The sequence below is a fragment of the Diachasma alloeum genome, unplaced genomic scaffold (genome assembly GCF_001412515.2).
Source record: "Diachasma alloeum isolate Michigan unplaced genomic scaffold, Dall2.0 Dall_scaffold_00177, whole genome shotgun sequence".
Classification (NCBI taxonomy): Eukaryota; Metazoa; Arthropoda; class Insecta; order Hymenoptera; family Braconidae; genus Diachasma; species Diachasma alloeum.
The window spans coordinates 656802-681692 of NW_021680343.1; the positions used below are offsets into that span (position 1 = coordinate 656802).

Genomic DNA, 24891 nt, shown 5'->3' on the forward strand with positions numbered 1-24891 from the left:
ATTTTTACGTTCAAAATGGAAGGTGATGGTTTGAATTGTCGGGGGATTCACACGCCAGGGGTCGGGGCACTACGGGAACACCAGTGGTGACATCTTGGGAGGGGGAGGGGTGATTGGGGTGTACATGTGAGGATATTTCGAGGGATTTTTGGGCGAGAGGATGGCCAAGGGGTGTGAGAGGTTCCTCTCGGTTAATTTGGGGTGACGATTTTTTTTTTCTCAATTTTTGGATCGAGAGTTCTTGGGTTTCCGGAGGGTTTTCAGTCTCTTCTTCATGATGAATGGGTTTTGCAGGATCTACTACCGAATTTCGAGGGCTCCCGGAGGGTCCAGAGGGCTCTTATCGGGTTGATCACTCGTTTCAAGGGTTTAGGACGATTTGGAAGACTCGGGGGGGACTCAATCGAACGTCTGACAGAGACGGAGCACTCGGTGAGCCCTACGAACTCGCGAATTCCCGCGGATTTTGTCTCTCCAACTCACTCAATTTCACTGGCAATCCTCGAACGTCGATCGGCGATCGTTGACGGGCTGCAACAGCCACCGGTCCAACGGTTTCAGGATTTTTCGTCGTCGGAAAACACTGGGGAGGTCTCTTTGGTGTGGGATTTTACTGACCAACCGGAACGATATACGCCGTGTTCCTCGGTGTTGCTTGTCTACAGTCTGGCCAACTATTTTTCAATCGGTAATTTGGGATTTTAGTGTTTGTTCGGGGGTTATTTATTGATTGCGGCTGACTTTTTCGGTTTTTTGGGGGCCTTTTGGGGTCAATAACTGGACCGCTCGCGGAACTCCTTGGGTACGCGCCCCCCTGCATCCCGCGATTATTCACGCGGGTGTATACACTTTGCACCGTATCAACTTGTCGAATCGCTGCCTATTTTCCAGCCGAGTTTTGCGGCGGAGGTTGGCGGCTCCAACGGGAGATGGCGGAGGGAATGCCGCTGGATCAATTACTCTATCGAGTCAGAGTCAGGGGATAATTTTTTCCAGAGGATTTGTTTGGGGACGAAATGGTGTACAAAAGGAAGAAGAATGTCCAGAGTAATGGAATGAAAAAAGGGGCCAAGACGAAGAGGAAGACCAAGGATCTTGACGAGGTACTGTTTTTAGTGGGGCTCTGGGGTTTTTGAGTGGTGAGGGCTCACGTGGGAACCACGTGGGTCAAATCACCCCTCAAAGGTCGTATTTATTTGTCTGCGGAACGGCCTTTTTACTGGTCGTTTGGAGTAATGAAGTCTCGATTTTCAGATTGATGAGGATCTCAAGGACGACAACGCCAGGAAGCTGCTGAATCAGGAGATTGACTTTGATAAGCCTGGCTCTGCTCAGTACTACTGCATTCATTGCGCGTGAGTACATGGTTTTAACCTAAAAGGTAGTGAGAATGTGTTATATATCGCTGGAGGTGTTCGTTTTGTCCAGTGAACAGTGAACTGTGGTTCATTTTATCTGGAGCTTCCTTGACTTGAGGGGTAATAGAATGTTGCTGATTTTCCAAATTTTTGAACAAAAATTAAATACTTAATAATTAATAATTGTTAATAATTTAATAATTTTTTTGACGAAAGTCATCGAAGCACATTAATTTCCAGGAGGTGATATAATGAAAATCAATGTGCTTTGGACTTGAAGCACTGTTAGCGCTTAATTTCGACATTTTTAGCCCCGGTTGAATGTAAAGATGCAAAATTTTTTTAGTTTATTGGTGAAAAATGCAAAATTATCATCACTTCAAATTTTTGATTTGCGTTTAAAAATCCGCATTAGGGTAGTGTGAAATTAATTGAAATAAAAATCGATGTGGCTCTATATAGGGGAAAATGTCAGGGCATGTGAGGCATTTACATCTCTTGTTGCACAAAGTCCTGTTTACGAAATAAATCCTGGGAATACATTTATGTCAGGAGTAATTTTATTCCACAATTGGATGATTTTAGAAAGTTATCGTGGAATTCTTTTATTTAGCCACTTGCTCGTAAATATCGACTAAATCCCTCATAATAAATAAAAAATCCATTAATGTTTTATTGACACTTGTTTGAAAATTTAATTTGAAAAAATTCTGTGACATTGGAATATTTTTATTCGGAAAGTACATGAAAAGTCTAGATGAATCGTTTTTTATTTACTCCAATTCGCCTATTCATTCGTAAGTTTGCTTTCTGAAAATTTTTGTTATTATCGTGAGTGTTGAGTAAATTCAAAGAAATTCTCCATTTGTATTCGCCCACGTGAAAAGGACCCACTTTGTCGATATGGAGTCGTGTATACTCCGACCTTACTGGTAACATTCCGCAAATTTCAAGGACATCCAAGTACTTTGGCTATCTTTCCTCCAGTGAAATGCTCCTCTACTTTTGCAGACAAACAGCAGACGTTTCATTTGAGCCCCACTTGACCTCAAGTATCCGAACATTTTACAATGATGTTATTACTTAAACTTTGCAGGTTAAATTTGAATCTCGATATTGAACCGTGAGAAACATTTTAAAAATCTTGAAAAAAAAAATGAGGGAGTTTATATTTGGAGGAAGATTGATAAATAATTAAAAAATTGCACTTTTCGAAAATTACGATTTTCTGTAAATAATTTACACACAAAAAATTTTTCATCATAAAAATCATTTATTCGATTTCATACCGAAAAAAAATATTCTTCTCAAAGTTTGAACAAGTTAAATTATTTATTTATAAACAACGAATGTTAAAGAAAACAATAATTCTGTGCAAAATGTAATTTGAATGACGCTGAATATTCATGATTTTTCCAAATTTTTCTCACGCAATTTGATGATCACGCGATTTAATGAAAATTTGTTAATTGAAAATTATTTCAATTATTGATTTTTAAACAACGAATGTTAAAGACAACAATAATTCTGTGCAAAATGTAATTTGAATGACGTTGAACATTCATGATTTTTTCAAATTTTTCTCAATCACTTTGATGATCACGCGATTTAATGACAATTTGATAATTGAAAATGTTTGAATCTAGTGTGGTCTGTACCAAAAGATACTTGGATATCCTTAAGCCTAAATGACCTCTATGGCGTAACAACTGACGTCGCGGGAGGAGATAAAAAAATTAACATTGTTTTAAACAGGAGTTGTGGAGACATAAACGTGAATATCCCAGACATTAAAACTGACAAAGCGGGCCTTTATCACGTGGACGTCCACCTGTACGTGGCACTTGATCTTGTACATGCCGATTAATGTTTACAAACCAAAAAAAATCAAGTCGGTTGAGTTGGCCCGACCTGTCCCACATAAGATTAGTCACTCCCCAATTCCCGCCACAAAACGTCATCCAACGACCCACAAGACATCGTCTCACAACTATTCTCTATCAATTTCTCGCCCCAGGAGGTATTTCATCAACGAAAGAGCCTTAGAAGACCATTTCACCACAAAAGTCCACAAACGTCGTATGAAAGCCCTCGAGGACGAGCCGTACACGATAGAAGAGTCCGAGCGTGCTGCAGGGCACGGCGCCTGGGTCCCCTCCAAAAAACGAAAGATAGAAACCCTCCCCCCTGACACCTTCCCCCGAATGGCCGTCGAGCCGCCATCAAAAGCCCAGAAAACCACACCATCAGACTAACTCCAAGATGCTCCCAAAATTCTCCCCGAAGAATTTCAAACTCTTCTCCCCAAATCCCCCGAACTTTCCCAAATTCCTCCCAAACCGAAAGTACACATCGGCCCTCTACATCCCCGGTAGGAAGGCCTCGGAGACTTTCTCATACCTGACCCCCTACCTCGACTACACCAAAACATTCAGCCAAGTCGATAAGCTCCAGCGAAACTTGCGCCTCCGAGGGATCAACGTCAACGCCGAAGAAATCAAATCCACTTGGGATTTCTACCAGACGATCGAAGCCGACAGAAAGACAGTAGAGGACAGACGATCCTCAGTAGCCCACAGGATAAAAAAATTATCAAAACTCAAACTTCCAGGGTCAGATGAGGAGAGAGAACTGAATGGCCTGATGACACAGGGCAAAGTGCTCAGACAGGAACTGCGATTAATCAAGGAAATCCTCTGGGATTTGGAGGAAACTGTTATTCCTCGAGTGCTGCAACTGCCCAACGAGCTTCATGAGAAGACCCCCGAGTCCTCAGAGCTGGTGTTAAAAACAGTGGGTTCAAAGAACATTCAAAAACCAGTTGATGGTGCACCACAGAATCACGTGGAAATCGGAAAATCCCTGGGATTACTGGAATACCTCAACCCCTTCCATTTCTACCTGTGCGATGAAGCGGCTCTCTTCGAAGTGGCTGTGCAAACTTATGCGAGTAAAATATTGAATAGTGAGGGAATTCTGAGAGTTGCTGGAACAGATTTTGCCAGGAGCTTATTAGTAGAGGCTGCGGGAATGGACCATGAGGACCCATTCTCGACGTTTATTCTGAAAAACGAAGGGATCGATGAAAAGTCAGTTAACAGGCTTCACCTGATTGGTGGAGCGAGTTTGATATCATTTCTGGCGATGCACACCAAGCAATTAGTGAACCCAAAGCACTTTCCACTGAGGTATTTTGCCACTGGCCGCAGCTACACGCCCGCAGTGGAAAAGCCAATGGATCTGGGGCTCTTTGGTGTCTGCCAGACCTCCGCCGTTCACTGTATGACAATGGTGCGAGAGGCTGACAGTCAGGAGTATGAAGAGGAGTTTCAGAAGCTTGTTGACGCTATTTCCAAGATTTATGACGGCCTTGGAGTTCATTACAGAGTAGTTCTGCGATCTGCTGGAAAGTTGGAGATTGCTGAGTGTTCAAGAGTGGCATTTGAACTTTGGTCCAATTACTACGCTGATTACGTGGAAGTTGGGCATGTTTCTATGTACGGGGATTATTTGTCAAAGCGATTGCTGATTGCCTATCAAACCCCGACAGGCAGAGGCCATCCTGCTATCATTTCAGGGACGATTATGAATGTCAATAAGGTATTGGCTTGTCTGTTGGAGGAGAATGCTGAGAGGTTCGAGGTGCCTGAGGGGGTCAGGGAGTTTATGCCTGTTGGAAGTGTTTAATATTCAGTTTTTGTTGGATTGATTGTAAATATGACTGGTCATTAAAAATATTCCCTCAAAATTATTGTGGTTGATTATTCAATTTTCCTCTCTCACACATTAAGCTATTTAATAGTATTTAATTTAATAGTAATTTAATAGTAACTTCCCGATACGAAGGGAGGAAGTTATTGTCATGACACAGAAAATGTGGAAATTTCATCAGTTCTCCATGTTTTGTGACCTTTGGAACCACTTCTGACATTTTTCAGAGACCTGCATGTATGTGTGGATGTACATGTGTGCATTCGTTTGTGACCAAATTTTGCGCTGCGATTTCTCTCGAACAAACAATGCGATTTGATTTTTTTTCAATAGACGTATTCTTATGGAACCTGAACCTGATTAGATTATGAAAACGATCATCTCAGCGTTTTTCACTTTTCTACAATGAACACGTGGAATAACATCGAAAGTTGGCATTTTTTTATGAATGAGGTCCTCCCTCCGTGCGAAACGTTGCGATTCAAAGTTTTTTTCTCACAATGGATGAATTTTGATGTGACGTGAAAATTCTGGAATTCTGGAAGCCGTTGGCTCAGCGGTTATTTGTTATTTGTTAGCGGTTATAGTTATTTGATCAATAAATAAAATATTGAAATGTTTTCTAATAAATGATATATTTTCTCCATGTGAAAATTCAAGAATTATTTCTTTCCGTACTGAAGAAAAATGGAATTGCTCGCGAAGTTATTGGTTCGGACTGTAATGGGCCACACCCACTTCAACCCACCCCTACCGGTCGCAGCCAACCCGAGAGCGAGCGAAGCGAGCGACCGGCACTGATCTTCATTTTTTTTTAACTGGATAATACTCTATGTAAGAGAACTTTTTACACAATTATGACTATAATGTTTCAATAAGGCAGAATTCCGGTTTCCGCGGCGTTGTAGGCTGACACTTGATTCCTGTAGTATTTTGGGTGAGGAATACGGGCAAAATATTTACAAAATTCCACCTTCATCCGTTTTCGCGCAGAGAAAGAGCTAAAGGGGAGGGTCAATCGAAAGGATTACAAGGGAGGGTTAAAAAAAGGAGTCACTAGGATCAAAATGAGTCACAAAAAAGGAGTCGCGAGGGTCACAAGAGTGATACTGCCTTAGTTGAATGTGTTTTTGACTGAAAAAAATTTTTCCTAGTCTTTTTTTCCATGAATTTTCTGGGCAGCATTCCGGTTTTCGTGCTGGAGCGAAAGAAAATGGCAATTTCGGGCTTTATGAGTGTGATATCTCCAGAATAATTAGAAATAGAATTTTTTCCAAAATGCGGCGCCACGAAAACCGGAATTTCCTTTCAATAATATAATCGATGGAAATTTCTGTTTGCCTTCAGGGGATCTCTGTATCTCAGGCTGCGTAGGTTTATTTTTTAATTGGATATAACGAGTCAACATGTTGAAAGTTTTCTCTGCAAAATAAATATCGTTTGACGTGAATGAAAATAGGAAACCTCTGGAATTATTGGAGTATCATAGTCGGTTTCATTTTTATTCTGCGATGAAGTGTATCTCTGAAGTTCATGAATAGAAAAGGTTGAAAATATTTTCTGCAGAGTAAATAATACTGTATAGAATACGCTACGAATGATTTGGACAATAATTGAAGCCCATTTACTCAGCTACAAACAATACATTTCTACGAACACAATTAATGGTTAATTGGCAAACCCACCGAAAATAGTGAAGCATGCATTGCCAAGATTGGAAGGAAACCAAAAAAATTAAAAATCATGGAGAGTAAGTTCAGTAATCCAAAGCACATATCATAGCCACTCCCCTTTTAATCCAATGTGTTTCTACCCTCGAACTGGGAATTTCCATGCAAAGGACAAAGTTCGTGGAGTGACCTGTAGTACTCAGAGTGCCGGAGCGTGTAAGTGTTTTGTAGACGGGACAATTATAAACGCCCTTGGGTGGAGATTTTCGTATTTGTTCTGGTTTCAAAAATATAGGTTTCATTTCTGAAATGAAAAGACGAACAAATGAGAGCGTATTATTTCAACAAATCAGTAGCGAAGCGGTAAACCGGGTCAAGTCGACTTAGCTCTTCGCTGAGTTTTCGAGGAATATCTCCGAATCTAAGAGAAATGGCGAAATTGTCATTATAACATTTTTTGTAGAGCGAATTAAGAGCTACAAAAAAGGTCATTACAAAAACATAACTATCTTCCTTAGATTCCGAGATATTCGTTAAAAACTGACCAATAGTCTAAATCGATTTAAACCGGTTTACCGCTTCGCTACAGAAATCGTACTGAATAATAAGAAAGTCATGGAAAATGAGGGGAAAACAATAAACTGCGCTAGATTATTGTCAATTCGCGACGTTCAGACACTCAGAGTGTTGCGTGCCAGATTTTTTAATCTTTTATAAACTTAATAATGTGTTTAGAGTTCCCAACATGGAATATTTCAGAGAATGATATGACTATGTACTCAATTGTCAAGACGCCTGAGGGAGCTGAAATTATAAATGAAACGTTGCAAATTGACAATAATCTAGTGCAGTTTATTGTTTTCTCCACATTTCTCATGACCCTAGTTCCTTAATATTAACTGTACACTGAGAGAAAAACGCCAAAGTTCTCAAACAAGTCTTACTTGTGGCAAGAATCCATTTTTTGAAAATTATCCAAAAAAGTTTTTTCTGTGCCAACAAGACTAGATTTAGTAGTTGAAAAAAAATTGCATTCTCTGTACAGTGTACACGCAAGAAATGTAATTTCTAGCACTACTCCTTCGTTATTCGATACTCCCATACGTATTTTGCTCCCGAAAAATCTTTGTTTTATGCGAAACAAGGGATAGTAGTTTTTCGTTTCGGCTGTCTAATAATCACAGACAACAAATGAACCCTTCAATGAAACAATAATAATGATATGATAGCAATCTTGTAACTTAGGGATAAAATATTTGTTGATGAATTTTCCTCTACATGAGATATTTTCATCCTGAAAAGGCACCGTCTGGTGTGAATTATCCGCCTCTTGAGCCAAATATTTCGTTGCTGTTGAAAGCAGAACAATTATTCATGTTTGAGACTTTCAAATTCGAAACAAATTCTTTTTTGGCAATTTTCAACTAGCGATTTTGTTGGCCCAAACAAGACTTGTTTGAGAACGTGTTTGTTATTCTCTCAGTGTGGAGATGAATAATAATTTCATTGATTTCATGGAATAATTCCATTTTTCTCATTGATAATACCTGAATGGAGTACTTTGGCATTAGACTCTTCAAGCGTATTGCCGTCCCATCGGCAGCCCTCGAGAAACAGCCCGTACAAACAGCAGCCATCATCTGCACGGGTATGAGGCAAACTTTCGAAGATCTACAAAATTTACACAACAATTGTCAATCGCTGGAGAATTTGTACATTGTGTGTCTTGCTTGAATAAATCCTGTACTTGATAAGAAAATTCAATAGTGTCTATGGGCAACGAGTGCTTTCGAGCGAAATTCTGTAATGTTCCTGTAAATAACGCCTGGGGGAAGAAAAATCCGGAGATCCAGAATGACGACGGAATTCCCCTGTCACTCCAATTTCTCATGAATTCAATTCGCTCGTTCAGGTCCAACATCCACGCTCCTTTGAATGAAATATAACAATTCACGAAAAGTTGATGATTGATTGATTGATTGGTTAAAGTTTATTAACTGTACATTAAATTGCACAAAGTAAACAACGACATAGGTCGTAAAGCAGGAACCAGAAAATGGCGAAAGAAATAAGCATGGAATTACTATAAGTAATTTAAACATGGCTACACACACTAAAACAGAATGAAGCAAATGCAAATATCGCTGCCAAGAACATAAGAAAAATTGCAGGCGGCTGTATCCTTGATACACCTGTAATTATACGTGGGTACGCCCATGGCCTTTCCTTCTCGAATTTCCTAGAAACTCCCTGAATTTTCTCGAAATTTCTAAAGAACCTCTTGACCCTTAAAATCGACTTTTCCCTTGAAACTATGCGTAAATTTATTGTTCCACCACATCGAATAGAAAATAAATTTCTTTACTTCGAAAGAACATATTTTATCACGCACTCACACGGAGAGAAATGACCGTATCATAATTTTTCACAGGAGATTCAGGTAAAAATTACGGAACGCTCTGGGAAAATTCCGTGACAGTTACGTAAAATTCCCTACAATCACATTTCGCTCCGGAATTACAGAAAAGATACGTAATTTTTATTGAATACTGCTCTCTGTGCACCTAAAATTTGAAATTTAGGACGATATTCGGGAGAATCTGTCATATACCTGAATGAAATTTAATGCAAGTTTGGGAGACAATAACGAGGAATAATTTACCCAGAGGTTTCAGTGAAGGGTATCCTCGTGACTTCCACAGTTCAGGCACATTATTCATGTTCAGATTGCTCGCCATTGTTTCCAGCATCTCGTTCATTACAATTTCACCCTTCAGTGCTGCTAATAATTGACTCAATGAGTTGGAGACAATTTTCAAAAGGGCATTGTAACGTTTTGCCTCCAATTGTAAGACTGTGTTGAGGGATTCTCCGTAAAGCACTGGGTGGCTAAATAATTCATCAGAACAAAGACATGAGGCGCACAGGAATAGACGGAGACAATTGGATAATGCAATTGTTTATAATTCCATTATATAACCGAGATTTTTCTTATACGAAGACTTTAACGTTTTTGTATAAGAAACCTATCTCATAACTCGAGATGCAAAATGACCGTAATTTTTTCGATCGCGTCGTATGAAGAAAATTTGTAACGCACGTATTTTCTAACTGTAAATGTTGGTCACTAATAATTTGTAAACAAATTGTTCTCAAACCATATATATAAATGTATAATGGTCATCACTGATGAGTAAAATTAATAGTTGATGATTTTGGTTTTATGTTTTTATTTTAAAATGCACGGTAGGCTAATGCGCAATGAATTCAAATAAAAATTGATGAAGAAAATATGAACTTGAAGAATACGACGAAATGTTTTCTTGAAAAATTGTGACGGTCACAGAGGGGAAAGGGGGGCGGAGAATGTGACAGTCGAAAAAATGAAATTTTCGACTGAAACTTTTTGATTGCCTCAACTATCAACTCAATTTTCAACTAGCGCTTTTGTTGGCCCAAACAAGACTTGTTTGACAACGTGTTTGTTTTTCTCTCAGTGTAGCTCAGACCTCTCTGTCTGACTCGAGAGATTCTCTCTCGGCGCGAGTAAAGGTTCTCGGTGAAATGGCGCGAGTGCTGACGGGTTAATAAAATTTTTTAAATAGCGACGTTCTACCCGTTCACTACTAAATTTCAACAACTGATAGAATACATTTAATGCCAACTCACCGCTCCTGAATCATCTGCACATCGAATAATCCGGGTACTTTGACTAGAAGATTTTCTGCGATTACGCGAATTGTGGCTTCGCCACCTGTTGATCGCTGAGTGGTTCGTGGCTGAAGTGCAGCGAGATTGGTAGTGCAATAGTAAGCTTCCGACGTTGCATAACTCAACTCCGCATTATAATGTAATCCGAATATCTCTGGCTTATCATTGAGGGGTAATCGCGTTATTGCACTTAGGTAGCTCTCGTAAGTACACGATGCTGGGGTAGCAGTCGACACCTGCGAACAGGGAGTATTACGTAATCATGATAATGTTAATCTTCTATTCGATAATACCTGTCGGTATAACCCTTTCGGATCGAATATGTGATCGTCTTTCAGGACTTGTGAATTATAAAAGTCCTGGAGGAGTGTGAGAACACACCGCCTGTCCCAGTCGTCAGTAATTCTTCCTCCATAGTTCACGTGCCCAGCGGTGTATATGAGCACCTTTCAACGTTAATAAAAAAGAAGGCATTCAATGTACCATCTTCACCTCATTATACTCTATTTACACCAACAAATTATTACTGTATACTATGTACTTATGAAAACACTTGGCTGAAGGCCCTCGGGCGATGGCCTATTGTAAGAAAATGTGTTTTTTGTTGTTTGTAATTTTCTCGCAATAAATTCCGTTAAAAATTAAAAAAAAAATAATTAAAAAAGAAGATGAAAAATGGAGTTTAAATTTAACGGAGGGACGAGAATAGTACCGATAGGAATTATTAAATTTACATTTTGTTGCGGACATGTACGTTTTACAGTGGATACTCTCCAACATTTCAGCCTCGGGGGCCAGAATTCAAAGAATTAAATGTTCGGGAAGCCCCTACTCTTCCGTTGGGGGCGGAGCTGGGAAAGAGATAAACAGAGAGAGGGAATCTATCTGTTTCACTCTCGCATGCCGAGAGTAATTTTACTGCGCAGTCCCGTCGCGCAGAGGGACACACATTTACGTTGTCGATGGTGGGGGGAGTCAACTTTTCCGACTGAAATGTTAGAGAACCGAAATGTTAGGGACTCACCACTGTACATGTAATGGAATAGTATATTTCGTAACGAGTGCAAAAAAGTGTTTTTTGGCGAGTGGGAGGTTTATATCACGAGCCGGAGGCGAGTGATATAATCCCACGAGCTAAAAAACATTTTTTCACGAGTTACGAACAATATTTTTCATCACAATGTGGCGGAAATTGGACTTTTAGGCACGCGGAGCGTGCCGAAAAGTTCACTTTTCGTCACAGCGTGATGAAAAATACTATTTAAGGCCCAGGTGGACTGTTTTTTTTATTTTGATAATCTGAAATGATCTTCAATTGCTATCCAGTTTTACATAGCCCTGGAGTCTCCAAAAATTATGATTGTACAATAAAAAAAAACGTTGAAAAACGCCGAACATTTTCAAAGAGCTTTTTTTAATAATATTGGGAAATAAACGTAATAGGGAGGAAATTGTAAATTAATAATTTGATGTATCTAATGGCTGTGAGGTCGTCATTTGTCACAGTAGTAAATGGCTGTCAGATCGTTAGTTATCACGATAAATTATCCATTCACTATTTCCTCTCTATCGGACTTATTTCTTAATCTTTGTTAAAAATGCTCTTTGAAAATTTATGAATGAATTAAATTTTGATTAATGGCGATTGATAGGGCTCAATAATACCTACGATTCATTGGCGAAAAATTTGCTTACATACGTATGCACATACATACGGACACGGTTTAAGAATGGCATTTCCGAACTTTTTGGATCATAATGGGTCGATATAACACGAAAAATCCCAAACTTAAATTTCAACGATTACAATGCTTCCGTTTGGAAGCAATACTACCTCAAAGGGGATTTCGGTATATTCCCTGATGAACATTTGGAGCTGGGAGATGCATATGGCGAGATCACCGTCAGAAAATTCGTAAGGGATGTTGAAGCCCAATGAGCCGTACTTCCGTCTTTCCAGGAGAATCGAGTGGAATAGACAGAGGGAGTACAGCAGTGATTTAAATTCGTTCACCTTAACACCCTCCGATGTGAATAAATCATGCAGTAGAGGTATCTGAGTTGTGTAAACCCGATACATGTTTGCCTGGAGTCAATAATTACGGGATTATTGATTATTGTCCCGATTAACACGAGATTCAATCAGAAATTGTTTACTTTGATGCCTCTGGGCGGTTCAACTGTCAACTTCATGGCGTTCTCCAATATGGTAGGGGGGAAATTGATAGTTGGAGTGCTCGTCAAGTATAAACGGAAATCATTGTGGATATTATCAGGGAATGATTCGATGAGTCCATCCAGGTGTGGCAGCCAGCTGGGAGCGAGATGACAATTCTGGGGAATTTCACAAGACATGTGATTTACATCTTTCATCGAATCGATAAATTAACGGACGGATTTCGATGGGGTTTATACTATTACTAGCTGTCGGCCCGGCTTCGCTCGGGCAGAATAAGAGAAAATTGAATACCAGGATTTTTGAGAATTCCTGCAATTGAAAGTAAACACCTCAATATTTTCGACTTTTCTAGAACACACGAGAATTTCTTTGGAAAATACTCAAATTTAGTTGACTTCTCGGATCAAGCAGAATTTGGAATTAAATTGCTCAATTGGAACAAAAGAAAATTTAGAAAATCCGCGAATTCCCTAGAATTTTCCAGAAAATCAGAGAATTTTCTACAAAATTTAAAAGTTTTTTCGAATCGTTTTGTAGAACCAAAGGATTTTCTCGATTTAACGAGATTCGTTAACTATTAACGAATGGTAGAGTTGAATATGACCAAATGAATATTCGTTAATAGTTAACGAATGGTTCACTTGAATGGCGAAAGTCAAGTCACACAAGGTTAACTATTAACGAATGAACATTTGGTGAGACGAATAGCCCTTGAACTCCAACCAAAACCCATTCGTTAACCATAACTAATTCGTTCAATCAGTGTACTGCAGTGACATGTTAGGTTGATTTCTCGACATTTCTGGAATTTTCCAAAATTTCGCAGCAGATAATGAAACGTTAAAAAAAAGAATGTCAGATTCTTTCAGAAATTATAAAATATCTTGGGTGTTCTAAAGGAATCATTGAGTTGCCAGACAACCAAGCAAAATCCCGGATTTCAATTTGTTTGTATGAAACTAATCCTCTTCGTGGACATTTCCATTTACTTGAAGAAAAACCCAATTCCCCGCGTCGAGAGATTCCTTTAATATGAACTCAGCGCGCGGCCCTTGTCCCTGTCCAAGGGATATGGTATAAAATCTACTCTTCATCCCTTCACTCTCAGCAAGTGTGTACAACTCCGCAGCAGGATCCGTCCCACTCGACAAAATGAATACGAGTGGAGTTCTCGGATGGGATTCCCGGTAGACAGTCGACAACTGAGTGGTTTGTGGTTCTATCAACTTCCTGCCCAGGTATTTATTGACGAAAAGTTGAATTGCAGTGATGAGTCTATCTGGCCTGAGGGATTTTATGACGAGTAATTTCTGGAAGTCATCCAGCTTCAAACTATCCAATCCCGAGTCTCTGAAACAGGAGGAAAACCATGGGGAACCGCAGCGAGAGGATGAAGTAAATTCCTTACACTTCGGGTTCCTTGGAGTCGTACAAAGCTTTGAAATTTTCCAAGCGCCCACGGAATAATTCCGTGAAATTATTAAATTCCTTCAGCACCTTCAATGCTTGGATCTCCAGCCAAGACCGCTCAGGCAGCCATTCGGCTGCTGGATTTAAACTTTGCTGCAATGAATACATCCAGTCAGGTGGAAACTTCAAAGAAAATTATCAAACAAAGTTTTTAATTACGTGCGGGGGAGTCGCGCCGAAAAGGAAATGTTTCCATTCATCTCTATCTATGAAATCTGTATCAATTTGTATTCTGACGCAAATGAGGAAAGCAAAATGGAGCTTATGCCTCTCGAATAAGCTCCTGCAAACATTCGAATATGTTGAGAATGTCAAGCAGTCGTTTATAGTCGAAACACGTTCGTCAATGTTGTCTGAAAATTTTCAAATGAAAATTCGTCATTGAATTGATGTTTCGTAACATTTCATGTCATAGCTAAAGCGTTTTTCAACTCACTCGATTTTTCAGTGTTTATAATGCTATCCGTATAAATATTTATGAACCACTCCAAAGAATATTGATACATGAAGTCGATGGTTTTCAGATCGCAAATCGAGAAATATAATATTTGCGCTCGATTTGCAACGGGCAAATATGCGGATCGTGTTCTGTCAATGTCGGCTTGTGTCGCCTCTGCAGAGGAGACCTTTACTTTGATTTCTTCACTTTTGAGTTTGGACGCCTCGAGGGTAGTGATCAGGTCAATATCATCGACTGCAGAACCTTCTGATTTCGATAGTTTATCAAGTATCTTATTTTCAATTTCCTTGAGGTCCCGCTTCATGTCAGCGCAGGAAATTATTATGTCCCTTCGGACTGCTTCCAACTCTGGACGCTCTTGTAGAACCGCCAGGGACAGCATTTGATCCAATAGTCCACTGTTCAAATAATGTTTTTGCAATTACTCTCGTTTATTGGGAAAAAACGGACATTTCAATTAATAAAATAAATGAAGGACCACCAGTGACAGTATTTGATCGAATGGTTCACTGTTCAAACAATGCTCTTGTAATTACTCTCGCTGAGTGGAGCAAAACCCTATTTTAATAAAACAATAAATAAATAGCACAAAGAAATGAAAACCTTTTGGTCAATGCAAAATTCACAATCAGCACTTTGACTGTGATTTCCGGAGGATAGTGGGGATTCGGTAGTTTTGTGGTTAAATATAACCGAAATTGATCGCTATACGGAACTACATTGTCCCCGATCTTTATGGACAATTGGCCACCATAGGAGAACACATTTTTCATCAAGACACTATCTATCGTGGATTCCAATTCGCATTCCACGTTCTCGATTAAGCAGGGTCGTCCGAATTTCACACATGTCTCAACAACGCGTATCAAGTCCTTATCGGTTATCCGTGCGATCAATAAACCCGCTGTTTTTTCCTGGAAAAGTGATAATGATGTAGTGGCCCTGAAAATTGAATGGGGAATTTCATGATTTCTTCACATTTTGTGGCCTCTAGAATCATCCTCATACGTTTTTGGAGACATGTCTCTATGTGTGTGTTTGTATGCATGTATGTGACCAAAATTTTGGCCAACGATATCTTGTGGCCAAAAATCAGTAGCGAAGTGGTAAAAGGAGATAAGTCAATTTTGACTGTTGACCAGTTTTCAGTCAATATCTCGGAATCTAAGGGAAATGGCGACATTTTTGTTATAACCGTTTTTGTGGAGCCGATCGAGTGCCACAACAAAGGTTATTACGAGAATTTCGCTATCTCCCTTAGATTCCGAAATATTGATGGAAAACTGGTCAATAGTCAAAATTGACTCATCTCCTTTTACCACTTCGCTACTGAAATGAAGCCCTTCAAACTTTTTTTCAACCGATACCTGTCAATGTACCTTAGAACTGAATAGTTTGTTAGTTATTCGCATAAAACACGTGAAAAATTACAATTTTATGAAATGCAATGATTTCCAAAAACAATTTGGCAAGAACTAGGATGACCGTTAGGATATGTGGCGCGCCCTTAAAAAACTCGAAATAAATTTTTAAAAATCTCAAAATTTCAGCTCTCCATTTCAATTCTAAAAAACCCTCCAAGAGCCTTCTTTTGTCCCATAAAATAATACGCCGTTTTCATGGAAAATTCGAGTCCATTTCCCCCTCCCCCTATTACGACACTAAAAAAATGATAATCACGGAAAATTACTGCGTAAATGAACTACTTTTGACGGAAATTTTTTGTTTTCATTTTCACATCATGCAATAGTGCAATGATTCTTATGGGAAAAACATGTTATTCTTATGAGAGAAACAAAGCTCTTGGGAGCTTTTTATTTATTTCGTGTCACACCCATCGATATTCAACCTTGAAATATGAGTTTTCGTATTCCAGAAATGCAAACCGTTTTTTTGATCCACTTATTCACTTGACGCTGCGGATCTATGAAAAGTGGCCATCGATTAGCATTCCTCGAGAGAATGACATTTTCAACGGAAAATGAGTCTCTCGGGAGTCCATTAATGTGCCACTGTTGAATTTCCACAGGATCACCCAGAATCGCTACAGCTGTGTGATTCACACTCAGGGGAATTTTATTGGCCATTATTGTCGTCCACGCTGTTAACAAGCCCCTGCGGTAGACATCAGTGAAAGGACTGAGATACGCAATTCCCCCGCAAGATATTAAAATATCGCCCACAGCATTGTTGTACAAAATCTGTATATCTCCAATCGCAGTTATCCATCTTTTCTGTTCCTCAGCAAGACCGTTTATCAATCTTACTGCCCTTGACATTCTCTCCTCGCACAGCTGCTCCTCGTTTTCCAGCTTTGTCTTCTTATCCACCTCAATACGAAGAATGTCCTCCAGCCTCTGAATCCCACCCTCAACCTCTCTGAGTTGTTCCATTGCTAGGCTCAACTGTCGCTCAGTCTCCATCAGACTCGCTTCGGCATTTTTCAAGGCCTCCATTTTCGGCTCAACTTTGAGATTCACGAAGTACCAGTTGTACATCGCGTGGAGCCAGAGGCAAAGGGAGTGACAGGCTTTCGAGACCTGTATAACTTTGCTCGGGTGGAATGACGGATTTTCGATGTAGGCTTTCAAGCGATTTATCATTTCCTCAGTGATCTTTGATTTGTCAAAGTTCTCGAGCTCACGGAGGAAGTGACCGGCGTCCGCGAGCATCTGACTCCCTGGTGTCCAGTAATCGAGAATTTTTTCGCCTGGTAATTTACCAGGTAGCTGGAAGGGAAGATGGATTATATCTTAGTTTTGAGGCTTTCGCGGCCATTATTAATGACATTATTGGCTTCCGACGGATGCCGCGTTTGGCTTCAGCATTGCGCCAGATGGATTATATTGAAACGCGCATGGGTATTAAAAACGAAGTGGAATTCTTAACGAATTACTAGGAAAGGAAAGCTTTGCGTGATGTACCCGTGTAGAAAAATTTCTGTTTCTAGAAGGTCTTCTAGAAATCTTGGGAAGAATCCTCAAAAGATTATGTAGAAGATCTGCTTGGTGACCCAAAAAGATTCTTCAGAAGACAAAATCTTCCAAAGACAATTTTAATTTTCGATCCTTACTCATTTGATCCTTACTTTTTTGACGCTCAAATTACTAAGCCCTGAATTTTGGACTTTGAAAATTTTGACCCTTAAAATTTTGTCTTCTGAAGAATCTTTTTGGGTCACCAAGCAGATCTTCTACATAATCTTTCGAAGATTCTTCTCAAGATTTCTAGAAGACCTTCTAAAGACAGAAATGTTTCTACATGGGTAATTATCATGTTTTAGTCATGTATTAAATCAATATCATTTTTGTTCTAATTCATTTATTTACTTCTTGATCGCATTTTTCGAGCTAAGATAAACTTGAAATTTTTCAAAATTTAGCATAAGCTAGGCGAAATGGATTTCCGACCGAAAATGTTTCGCCTATTTTTTAAGTACACTGAGAGAAAAACAAACACGTTGTCGAACAAGTCTTGTTTGGGCCAAGAAAATCGCTAGTTGAAAATTGCCAAAGAAGAATTTGGTTCGAACTTGAAAGTCTCAGACATGAATAATTGTTCTGCTTTTGATATCAACGAAACATTTGGCTCAAGAGGCGGATAATCATGAATCACGACGCATGAAATGTATCCCACCTTGTTCGGTTTCACATCTTTGACGATGCACATGGCTTCAATCACGAGAACAACCCCAACTGGAGGGCGTTTCATAGCTTTGACCTCAGTAATGTCTCCCTTATTCAGTGCCTTCAAGCTCGCCTCAGCCGCCTGGAGCATTGGCTTCACTTGATTTAACTCCATATCCGCTTCATTTCGAATTGCCTCGTTCTCTCGCTTCAGCTTCGCCGCCTCCTTCTGTTGCTCCTCAGCGAGACTCTTGGTCTTCTCAGCTTCAATAGTGTCCTCACGTATGCGATCAATCATGGCTGAAGTAGCAATGGTGGCTTGCTCCAGTTCTGGTTTCATTTCGGTCAGAATTAACTGCATCTCTTTGACTTCCGATTCTGTCGCTGATAACTTATTCAGACCTGTACAGGAATATTGAGTACATAGTTTAACTCTAGTCTGGTCATCAGACGCGATCCTGCGACTTGGTCCCCTCCGCGGGCGTTCGCCGCCGCGTTATTTAGGCTTAACCGTTGCCGAATTCACTCTACACTGGCCGGGCGCGTTTAGCGAGTTTCCGGCAACGTCGCGTCACCGGCAATTTCACCGAACCCTCCGAAAACGCACGTTTACTGTACCCCGCGGTCTCTCAGATCGCTACTCCGTCTAGATCACATTTCCCGTTTGTTTGAGCGAGTAAATCAATACTTTTTAGAACTGAAGGTTCAAATGAGGGCTAAAACGGGGAAAGGTTAAACAAGGAAAGGTTAAATGATGGAACGGCCAAACGGGGAAGGATTGAACAGAAGAAGCAAAATGTATAAGTATATTTAATTAAATTTTTTTTTTTTCATATAAATCTCGCCTGTTAATTTGCGATTATTGAACTAACAAAGACATGGCATTCATTATGAATAATTGGTGCTAATTATTATTTTTTTATTACTACATTGGTGGTTTCATGGATTTATCGAGGTGAAGAAAAATCAAAAACTTTTTGTATGAATTGGACCCGATGAACTAGGAAGCTACTGGAAGTTTGAATTTTTTTTCTTACATTTATCAATAGTTATACACTGAAAGTTTCGATAGCGGTCCCACAGACCGGGAGTTGGGGGGGGGGAATAATTCGCCTGTCTGAAATAATTTGTTTTCTTTAGGAATTTTGGGAAATATGTTGTATACTTCTCAATTGCAAAGCACAAAGCTGCATTAGTATGAATTCAACCATCGAGTCTTAGAAGTGTTGAAACGTGAAGGGAATCACCCCTCATTTTGTGAATAAATTTGGAGCTGAGACGAGAGAGCCCTGAGATCAATCAGAAAAAAAGTAAAGTTTCCATGTCCGCCTACGTCCTCTATTTATCATTCTTCCCCCATTTTACCCCTTTTGCCGAAAAGATANGTTGGGGGGGGGGGAATAATTCGCCTGTCTGAAATAATTTGTTTTCTTTAGGAATTTTGGGAAATATGTTGTATACTTCTCAATTGCAAAGCACAAAGCTGCATTAGTATGAATTCAACCATCGAGTCTTAGAAGTGTTGAAACGTGAAGGGAATCACCCCTCATTTTGTGAATAAATTTGGAGCTGAGACGAGAGAGCCCTGAGATCAATCAGAAAAAAAGTAAAGTTTCCATGTCCGCCTACGTCCTCTATTTATCATTCTTCCCCCATTTTACCCCTTTTGCCGAAAAGATACGAGAACAATGAATTCCAGGAGGCCATTTCGTTCGTCTCTTTCGCCCACTCGCATGCTGAATCGAAATTCTACTCGCCATGTGAGATTTCATTAATTGATTCAAGGGTCAAGAGCACGCAGAAACACGCATTTTATGTATAGACGATGATACCAGGCAATCAACGAACTCGATTCGCTGGACTAAAAGTTTCGCGGAAATGGTTTTTTTTTGCTGCTGAATCATTATTACGAGAGAAAAATGGAACGGATTTTTTGCGGTCGGATGACGGGACGTTAATCCCTCTACCCTGTTAACAGGGATGAGCGAGGGTCTGTGGCGCTGCGAGGTCTTCTTCCGGTAGGCACACCCTTATAATCGACTGCCCCCCCCCCAGCCCCTTTCTCTGGAGATAGGCTTAGTGGCAATACATTAATACTTTCGGGTTACCCGTGGATAAACGAGACATCTCCAGCGTCAGGGTCTTCTTCCTCTTGTACAAGAGATTCCCGTAGTTGGATAACATTTCTAGATAGGAGACAGGTGTTACGTAGTTGTGACGATTCAGTATCTAGGCAGAGAGCGGAATTTCCAGATAGGGTTGGAGGCGATAAAGCATTAATGGTAAAATTAACGCAGTGAACTCCCGCTAGTTCCACTCCCGCCGGATGCAATACTCTCCCTCAATTCCTTTTTAAGGATCTCGAGCGTTAACCTCATTCTGGGCCACCGTATCGCCTCATTTTGTACGCCAGATGCACCGAATGATTCATTTATTCCAAACGAGATTCGTTAACTATTAACGAATGGTAGAGTTGAATAAGATCAAATACACTGAGAAAAATATATAATTCTGCCAATCAAATTTGTTTCGGACAACCAAATGCCCGAAATTCCCATACGAAAACTGGCTTTAAATTCTTGTCAGAAGAATATTTGATTGGCAGAATTATATTTTTTTCTCAGTGTACATATTCGGTAATAGTTGAAGAATGGTTCACTTGAAAGGTGGAAGTCGAGTCAAACAAGGCTCCTCAAATATGCATTTGTTGACTGTTAAGGGGAGACTACTATGAGTTTTGAAAGTCGCAGGCTATTGGAATGAGATTTTTCATACATTGAAAAAATTGTTTATTGGTCGTTTACCCCAAAATCGCTTAAAATGTTAAAAATAGTCTAGGGCCTCCAATTTTTGAGTTACAGAGGCTTTTTTTCAAAATTTTTGACAAAAAAATGTGTGTAGTAACAATTACGAATCAATTTTTTGAAACTAAACTCCTACATAGCTAATTTTGTTGTTTTTTTCATAAAAAATTGCACCATTCATGTAAAATAGTAGAATAGATCATTTTTCTGCCTATTTGACATGAATAGCGCAAATATTTATATTAAACAAATTAGCTGTGTCGGAATCGAATTAAAAAATAATAATTCGTAATTACTATTGTACAGATTTTTTTTTTAATTTTGAAAAAAAACTTCCGTACCTCGAAAATTGGAGGCCCTGGACTATTTTCAACATTCTAAGCAACTGCGGAGCAAACGAACAATAAACAATTAATTTTTTCGCACTAATTATTCGTTTTTAGATATTTATAATCGATCTTCAATGCATGAGAAACCTCACTCCCATAGCCCATGCCTTAAAACTCCCCTTAACAAATGAACATTTGATCAGACCAAATCCATTTGTTAACAACAATTAATCCTTTTGAAAAATAAACGAGGAAGAGAATAATATGTCCTTGAACTTGGGTCGAGAGGCTTGCGAAATTCTAGGAATTGGATTTCCCCACAGCCCCGCGGCTGTGTAACTCACAAGAATCCACTGTATGTCCTCTGTTCTCATATAGAATAATACCTGAAGGTATTCTCGACTTGTTTCGATCGTGGATGAGTGCATGAATTGGCATGCAGTTACGATAGCGTCAAAAATTTCGCCAGTAACATGATCGTCCTGGATTTCCTCGATAAAACGAACGGCGACGCTCTGCAAATGAATGACAAAACGAAATTATTATTCATCTCCATAGTTGGTATCAAGGACGTGAGGTCATGGGGAATGTGGAGAAAACAATAAACTGCTCTAGATTATTGCCAATTCGCGGTGTTTCTCCTATTATTTAGGCTTCCTCAGGCTTCTGGAAATCAACCAGATACAAAATACAAAACCATTTAGCCAAACGTACGCTAATGAAAGTCGGAATATCAAAACTAAACTAAACATTTCCAATCAAAACAAACGACCTGACAGCCAGAGGTCCATCACACGGAGAGAAATGTTCAGTAAAAATTACGGAACTCCCACTTCACTCACCGATTACGGAATCGACTCAGAAAATTTAAGTGACGGTATCGTAATTTTCCACAAGAGATTCAGATAAAAATAATTTTTATCTGAATCTCTTGTGAAAAATTACGGAACACTCCGGGAAAATTCCGTGACAGTTCCGTAAAATTTCCTACAACCACATTTCGCTCCGGAATTACGGAAAAGATACGTAATTTTTATTGAATATTTCTCTCCATGCAGTCAATCATGAATAAAATTAAGAAGATCATACTAATTACCTTGACAACTAAGTACATAGTCACCCTATTTTCTAAAAAATTCCATGTTGAGAACTCTAGACACATTATTAAGTTATCAAACATTCAATAACTGGCACGCCTGAGGAAGCCTAAATAATTGGCGAAACGTCGCGAATTGACAATAATCTAGGGCAGTTTATTGTCTTCTCGACATTCCCCATGACCTTACTTCCTTAATGACAAAATACTTTCAAAGTACTCCATTACATTTTCCCATAATCACATACTTGTAATGCCTTGTCCGACCACGGATGGAACCAATCGATAGTACAGCAGTTCACTAATGCCGGAAACTGCCGGATTCGCCGACGAAATTCATCGCCAATGGGGCTGTTATTAATAAAATTATAATAAACTTCGATAAAACGCCTGGAATTTCGTCATAAAATTGAGCTTTCAACGTAATATCAGAACCTCATCGTAACGACGGTGTGCAGATTATTCCGAACATTCTTCAAATATGCATTGAATAGATTTGTTCTGTTAAGAGAGAGGCCAGCCTCCTGAACCTCGACCCTCATATCATTATAAATCTTCTCGAGTTCGTCCTTTTGATAGATGTTTGGCACATCCCCACTATTGAGGATATTATGGATGTCCTCCAGATAAGACTCATCTTTTATCTGGGAAAGTGGAAACGTACGTGATTTCCTCGAGATTGAAGAAGTGGAAAAAAAAGATAAAACAGAATAATAATGGAGCATTATTATAGCTCTTTCATTTTTTTTCTCCCCAAAATATTTATCCTGGAGTTTTGAGGTGATGAATTATGTTATTAAGGACATGAGCAACTTTGACATTGAAAGGAGATGAAGGAAATAAGATAAAAGGAACAGGGACGGCAGAACAACAATTTGTCATGTGGGGTGACGGCCAAGTGTAATGTGGAAGGGGCGGGGGGGAGAAGGGGGATCAGGGGGAATGACATTCAAGGGACGCAAGGGACAGCTATTAGTCACAAGCCCTTGCGGCCCTTTCGACCCTCGCAGGCTATGACCCTTGCGACGTTTGACTCTCGAAGTGATCATGAGGGTCTAATGACCTTAACCCTAGGTTGGTCATGAGGGAAACGCCGCAGAAGGTCGATTTTTTTTTCTTACCATTGACTAGCTGAGCGGAAAAATCCTAAAAAATTGGAATGCGTCAATTCAAGTGTCTAGAAAATTATAATATTTTTTAAAATTATTTATATCCACAATTCCTGAAGAAAAAAAATTATTTCTAACAGACGGGCAATTTTTTCTCATGTTAAATGAAATTGCCCGTTGTGCGACGTTGCCGAAGTCTCGCTAAACGCGCCCGGCCAGTATAGAGTGAATTCGGCAACGCTCGGGCCTAAATAACACGGCGGCGATTCCCTGCGGAGGTGACCAAGTCGCAAGTTCTCATATGGTGACCAACTAGGGTTAAGGGGGGATCGCACCACTTTTTTTAATTAATGGAAATATACATAGATTTTTTTTTTCACCTTTCCCATTGAAAAATCGTAATTTTTCGTCTGTGATTATTCTCGAGTCCACTAAGAATCCCCCAACATCAGCTGCCATTCCATCACGCGGGGTTATGTTTAGAGAGAAAAGGGAACGCGGGCGATACAAATTCAAAACATTGAACACATATAAATTGATTATTTGTCGATATTCATTCAGGAAAAATGAAAATTTCATTGAATTCGGGCGCAACGAGCGAGGTATCTTATTGGAAACCCGCTGATCCCTATTTTTTCCCGCTCTATGGGAGCGCGTAGTGGGGGCATAGCCTCTAATGTAAAAATCTAAAATTTTGGCTCATTGTACACTGTTAAAAAATTTTCACTGAAGTTTCCAGGCTTTAGTCTTGAAATATGAAACAAGTGACGGTTTCACTGAAATTTCAGGGAATTTTAGTGTTGAAAATTCGTGGTTTTCGTGGAAAATTCAGGGAAATTTAAAATTTCAGTTGAATTATACCATGAAAATTAATGGCAATTAGGAAAATTCAAGCAGAAATGTCCTTGAATTTTCAATTTTTTGAAATTCAGAGTAATTTCTTATTGAATTATCATGTTTACACTGAAAATTCATGGAAATTTCTAAATGTTCATGGTTCTTCCACTGAAAAATCATGAATTCCCTTGAATTTTCAGGGAAACTTGAAGTTTCATAGACTTTTTTCCGTTAAATTGAATTCAGTGTCATTTTCTGGAAAATTCAGTTAAATTTTTTCAACAGTGTAGCTATGATTGAGCTCAACTTTTGCGGACTGTTTCAAGTCCATCGGTCCAGTAGTTTCTGAGATACAACTTGTTGAATACTATTTCGTTCTACGAAATTCAACATCTGCCCTCAAAGCCCACGTATTGTAACTAACGAGAAGAGCGGAAAATTCTCAAGCCTCGCCGAGATAACGTCAATGGAATGACACGTAGTACCCGCCAACGGCAATAATAATTATTTTTTGCGCCTCCCCCCCCCCCC

The 24891-nt window shown here is 39.5% G+C and overlaps 3 protein-coding genes across 3 annotated transcripts in view; 2 read left to right on the forward strand and 1 right to left on the reverse strand.

Annotated features, from left to right (window-relative positions):
- The first annotated feature begins 230 nt into the window (after positions 1–230).
- On the forward strand, positions 231–3627 carry LOC107038125 (zinc finger protein 593). The gene is made up of 4 exons (XM_015257034.2): positions 231–688; positions 892–1103; positions 1255–1355; positions 3376–3627. The coding sequence occupies exons 2-4, from the start codon at positions 1017–1019 to the stop codon at positions 3611–3613; spliced, it is 426 nt and encodes a 141-aa protein (XP_015112520.1). The 5' UTR covers positions 231–688; positions 892–1016; the 3' UTR covers positions 3614–3627.
- LOC107038114 (serine--tRNA synthetase-like protein Slimp) lies at positions 3605–5100 on the forward strand. The gene has a single exon (XM_015257023.2). It carries the CDS (start codon positions 3621–3623, stop codon positions 5043–5045), a length of 1425 nt encoding a protein of 474 aa, XP_015112509.1. The 5' UTR covers positions 3605–3620; the 3' UTR covers positions 5046–5100.
- Positions 5101–6825: 1725 nt separating this feature from the next.
- Positions 6826–24891, reverse strand: part of LOC107036941 (dynein heavy chain 1, axonemal) — a 54287-nt gene continuing 36221 nt past the window's right edge. Inside the window, exons 29-47 of the mRNA XM_015255212.1 lie at positions 22850–23058; positions 22663–22765; positions 21705–21833; positions 20294–20414; positions 18196–18587; positions 16446–17288; positions 15163–15473; positions 14536–14957; positions 14259–14452; positions 14038–14192; positions 13619–13979; positions 12608–12784; positions 12285–12536; positions 10744–10896; positions 10409–10686; positions 9402–9628; positions 8487–8668; positions 8287–8410; positions 6826–7043 (exon numbers count right to left, since the gene is read on the reverse strand). Of these exons, the coding sequence (XP_015110698.1) occupies positions 6826–7043; positions 8287–8410; positions 8487–8668; positions 9402–9628; positions 10409–10686; positions 10744–10896; positions 12285–12536; positions 12608–12784; positions 13619–13979; positions 14038–14192; positions 14259–14452; positions 14536–14957; positions 15163–15473; positions 16446–17288; positions 18196–18587; positions 20294–20414; positions 21705–21833; positions 22663–22765; positions 22850–23058 (4851 nt within the window). The remainder of the gene's footprint in view (positions 7044–8286; positions 8411–8486; positions 8669–9401; positions 9629–10408; positions 10687–10743; positions 10897–12284; positions 12537–12607; positions 12785–13618; positions 13980–14037; positions 14193–14258; positions 14453–14535; positions 14958–15162; positions 15474–16445; positions 17289–18195; positions 18588–20293; positions 20415–21704; positions 21834–22662; positions 22766–22849; positions 23059–24891) is intronic.

Coding starts and splice junctions, on each gene's coding strand:
- LOC107038125 (XM_015257034.2), top strand. CDS start 1,017: ATGGTGTACAAAAGGAAGAAGAATGTCCAGAGTAATGGAATGAAAAAA. Junction 1,104..1,254: donor AGACCAAGGATCTTGACGAG/GTACTGTTTTTA, acceptor CTCGATTTTCAG/ATTGATGAGGATCTCAAGGA. Junction 1,356..3,375: donor TACTACTGCATTCATTGCGC/GTGAGTACATGG, acceptor TTCTCGCCCCAG/GAGGTATTTCATCAACGAAA.
- LOC107038114 (XM_015257023.2), top strand. CDS start 3,621: ATGCTCCCAAAATTCTCCCCGAAGAATTTCAAACTCTTCTCCCCAAAT.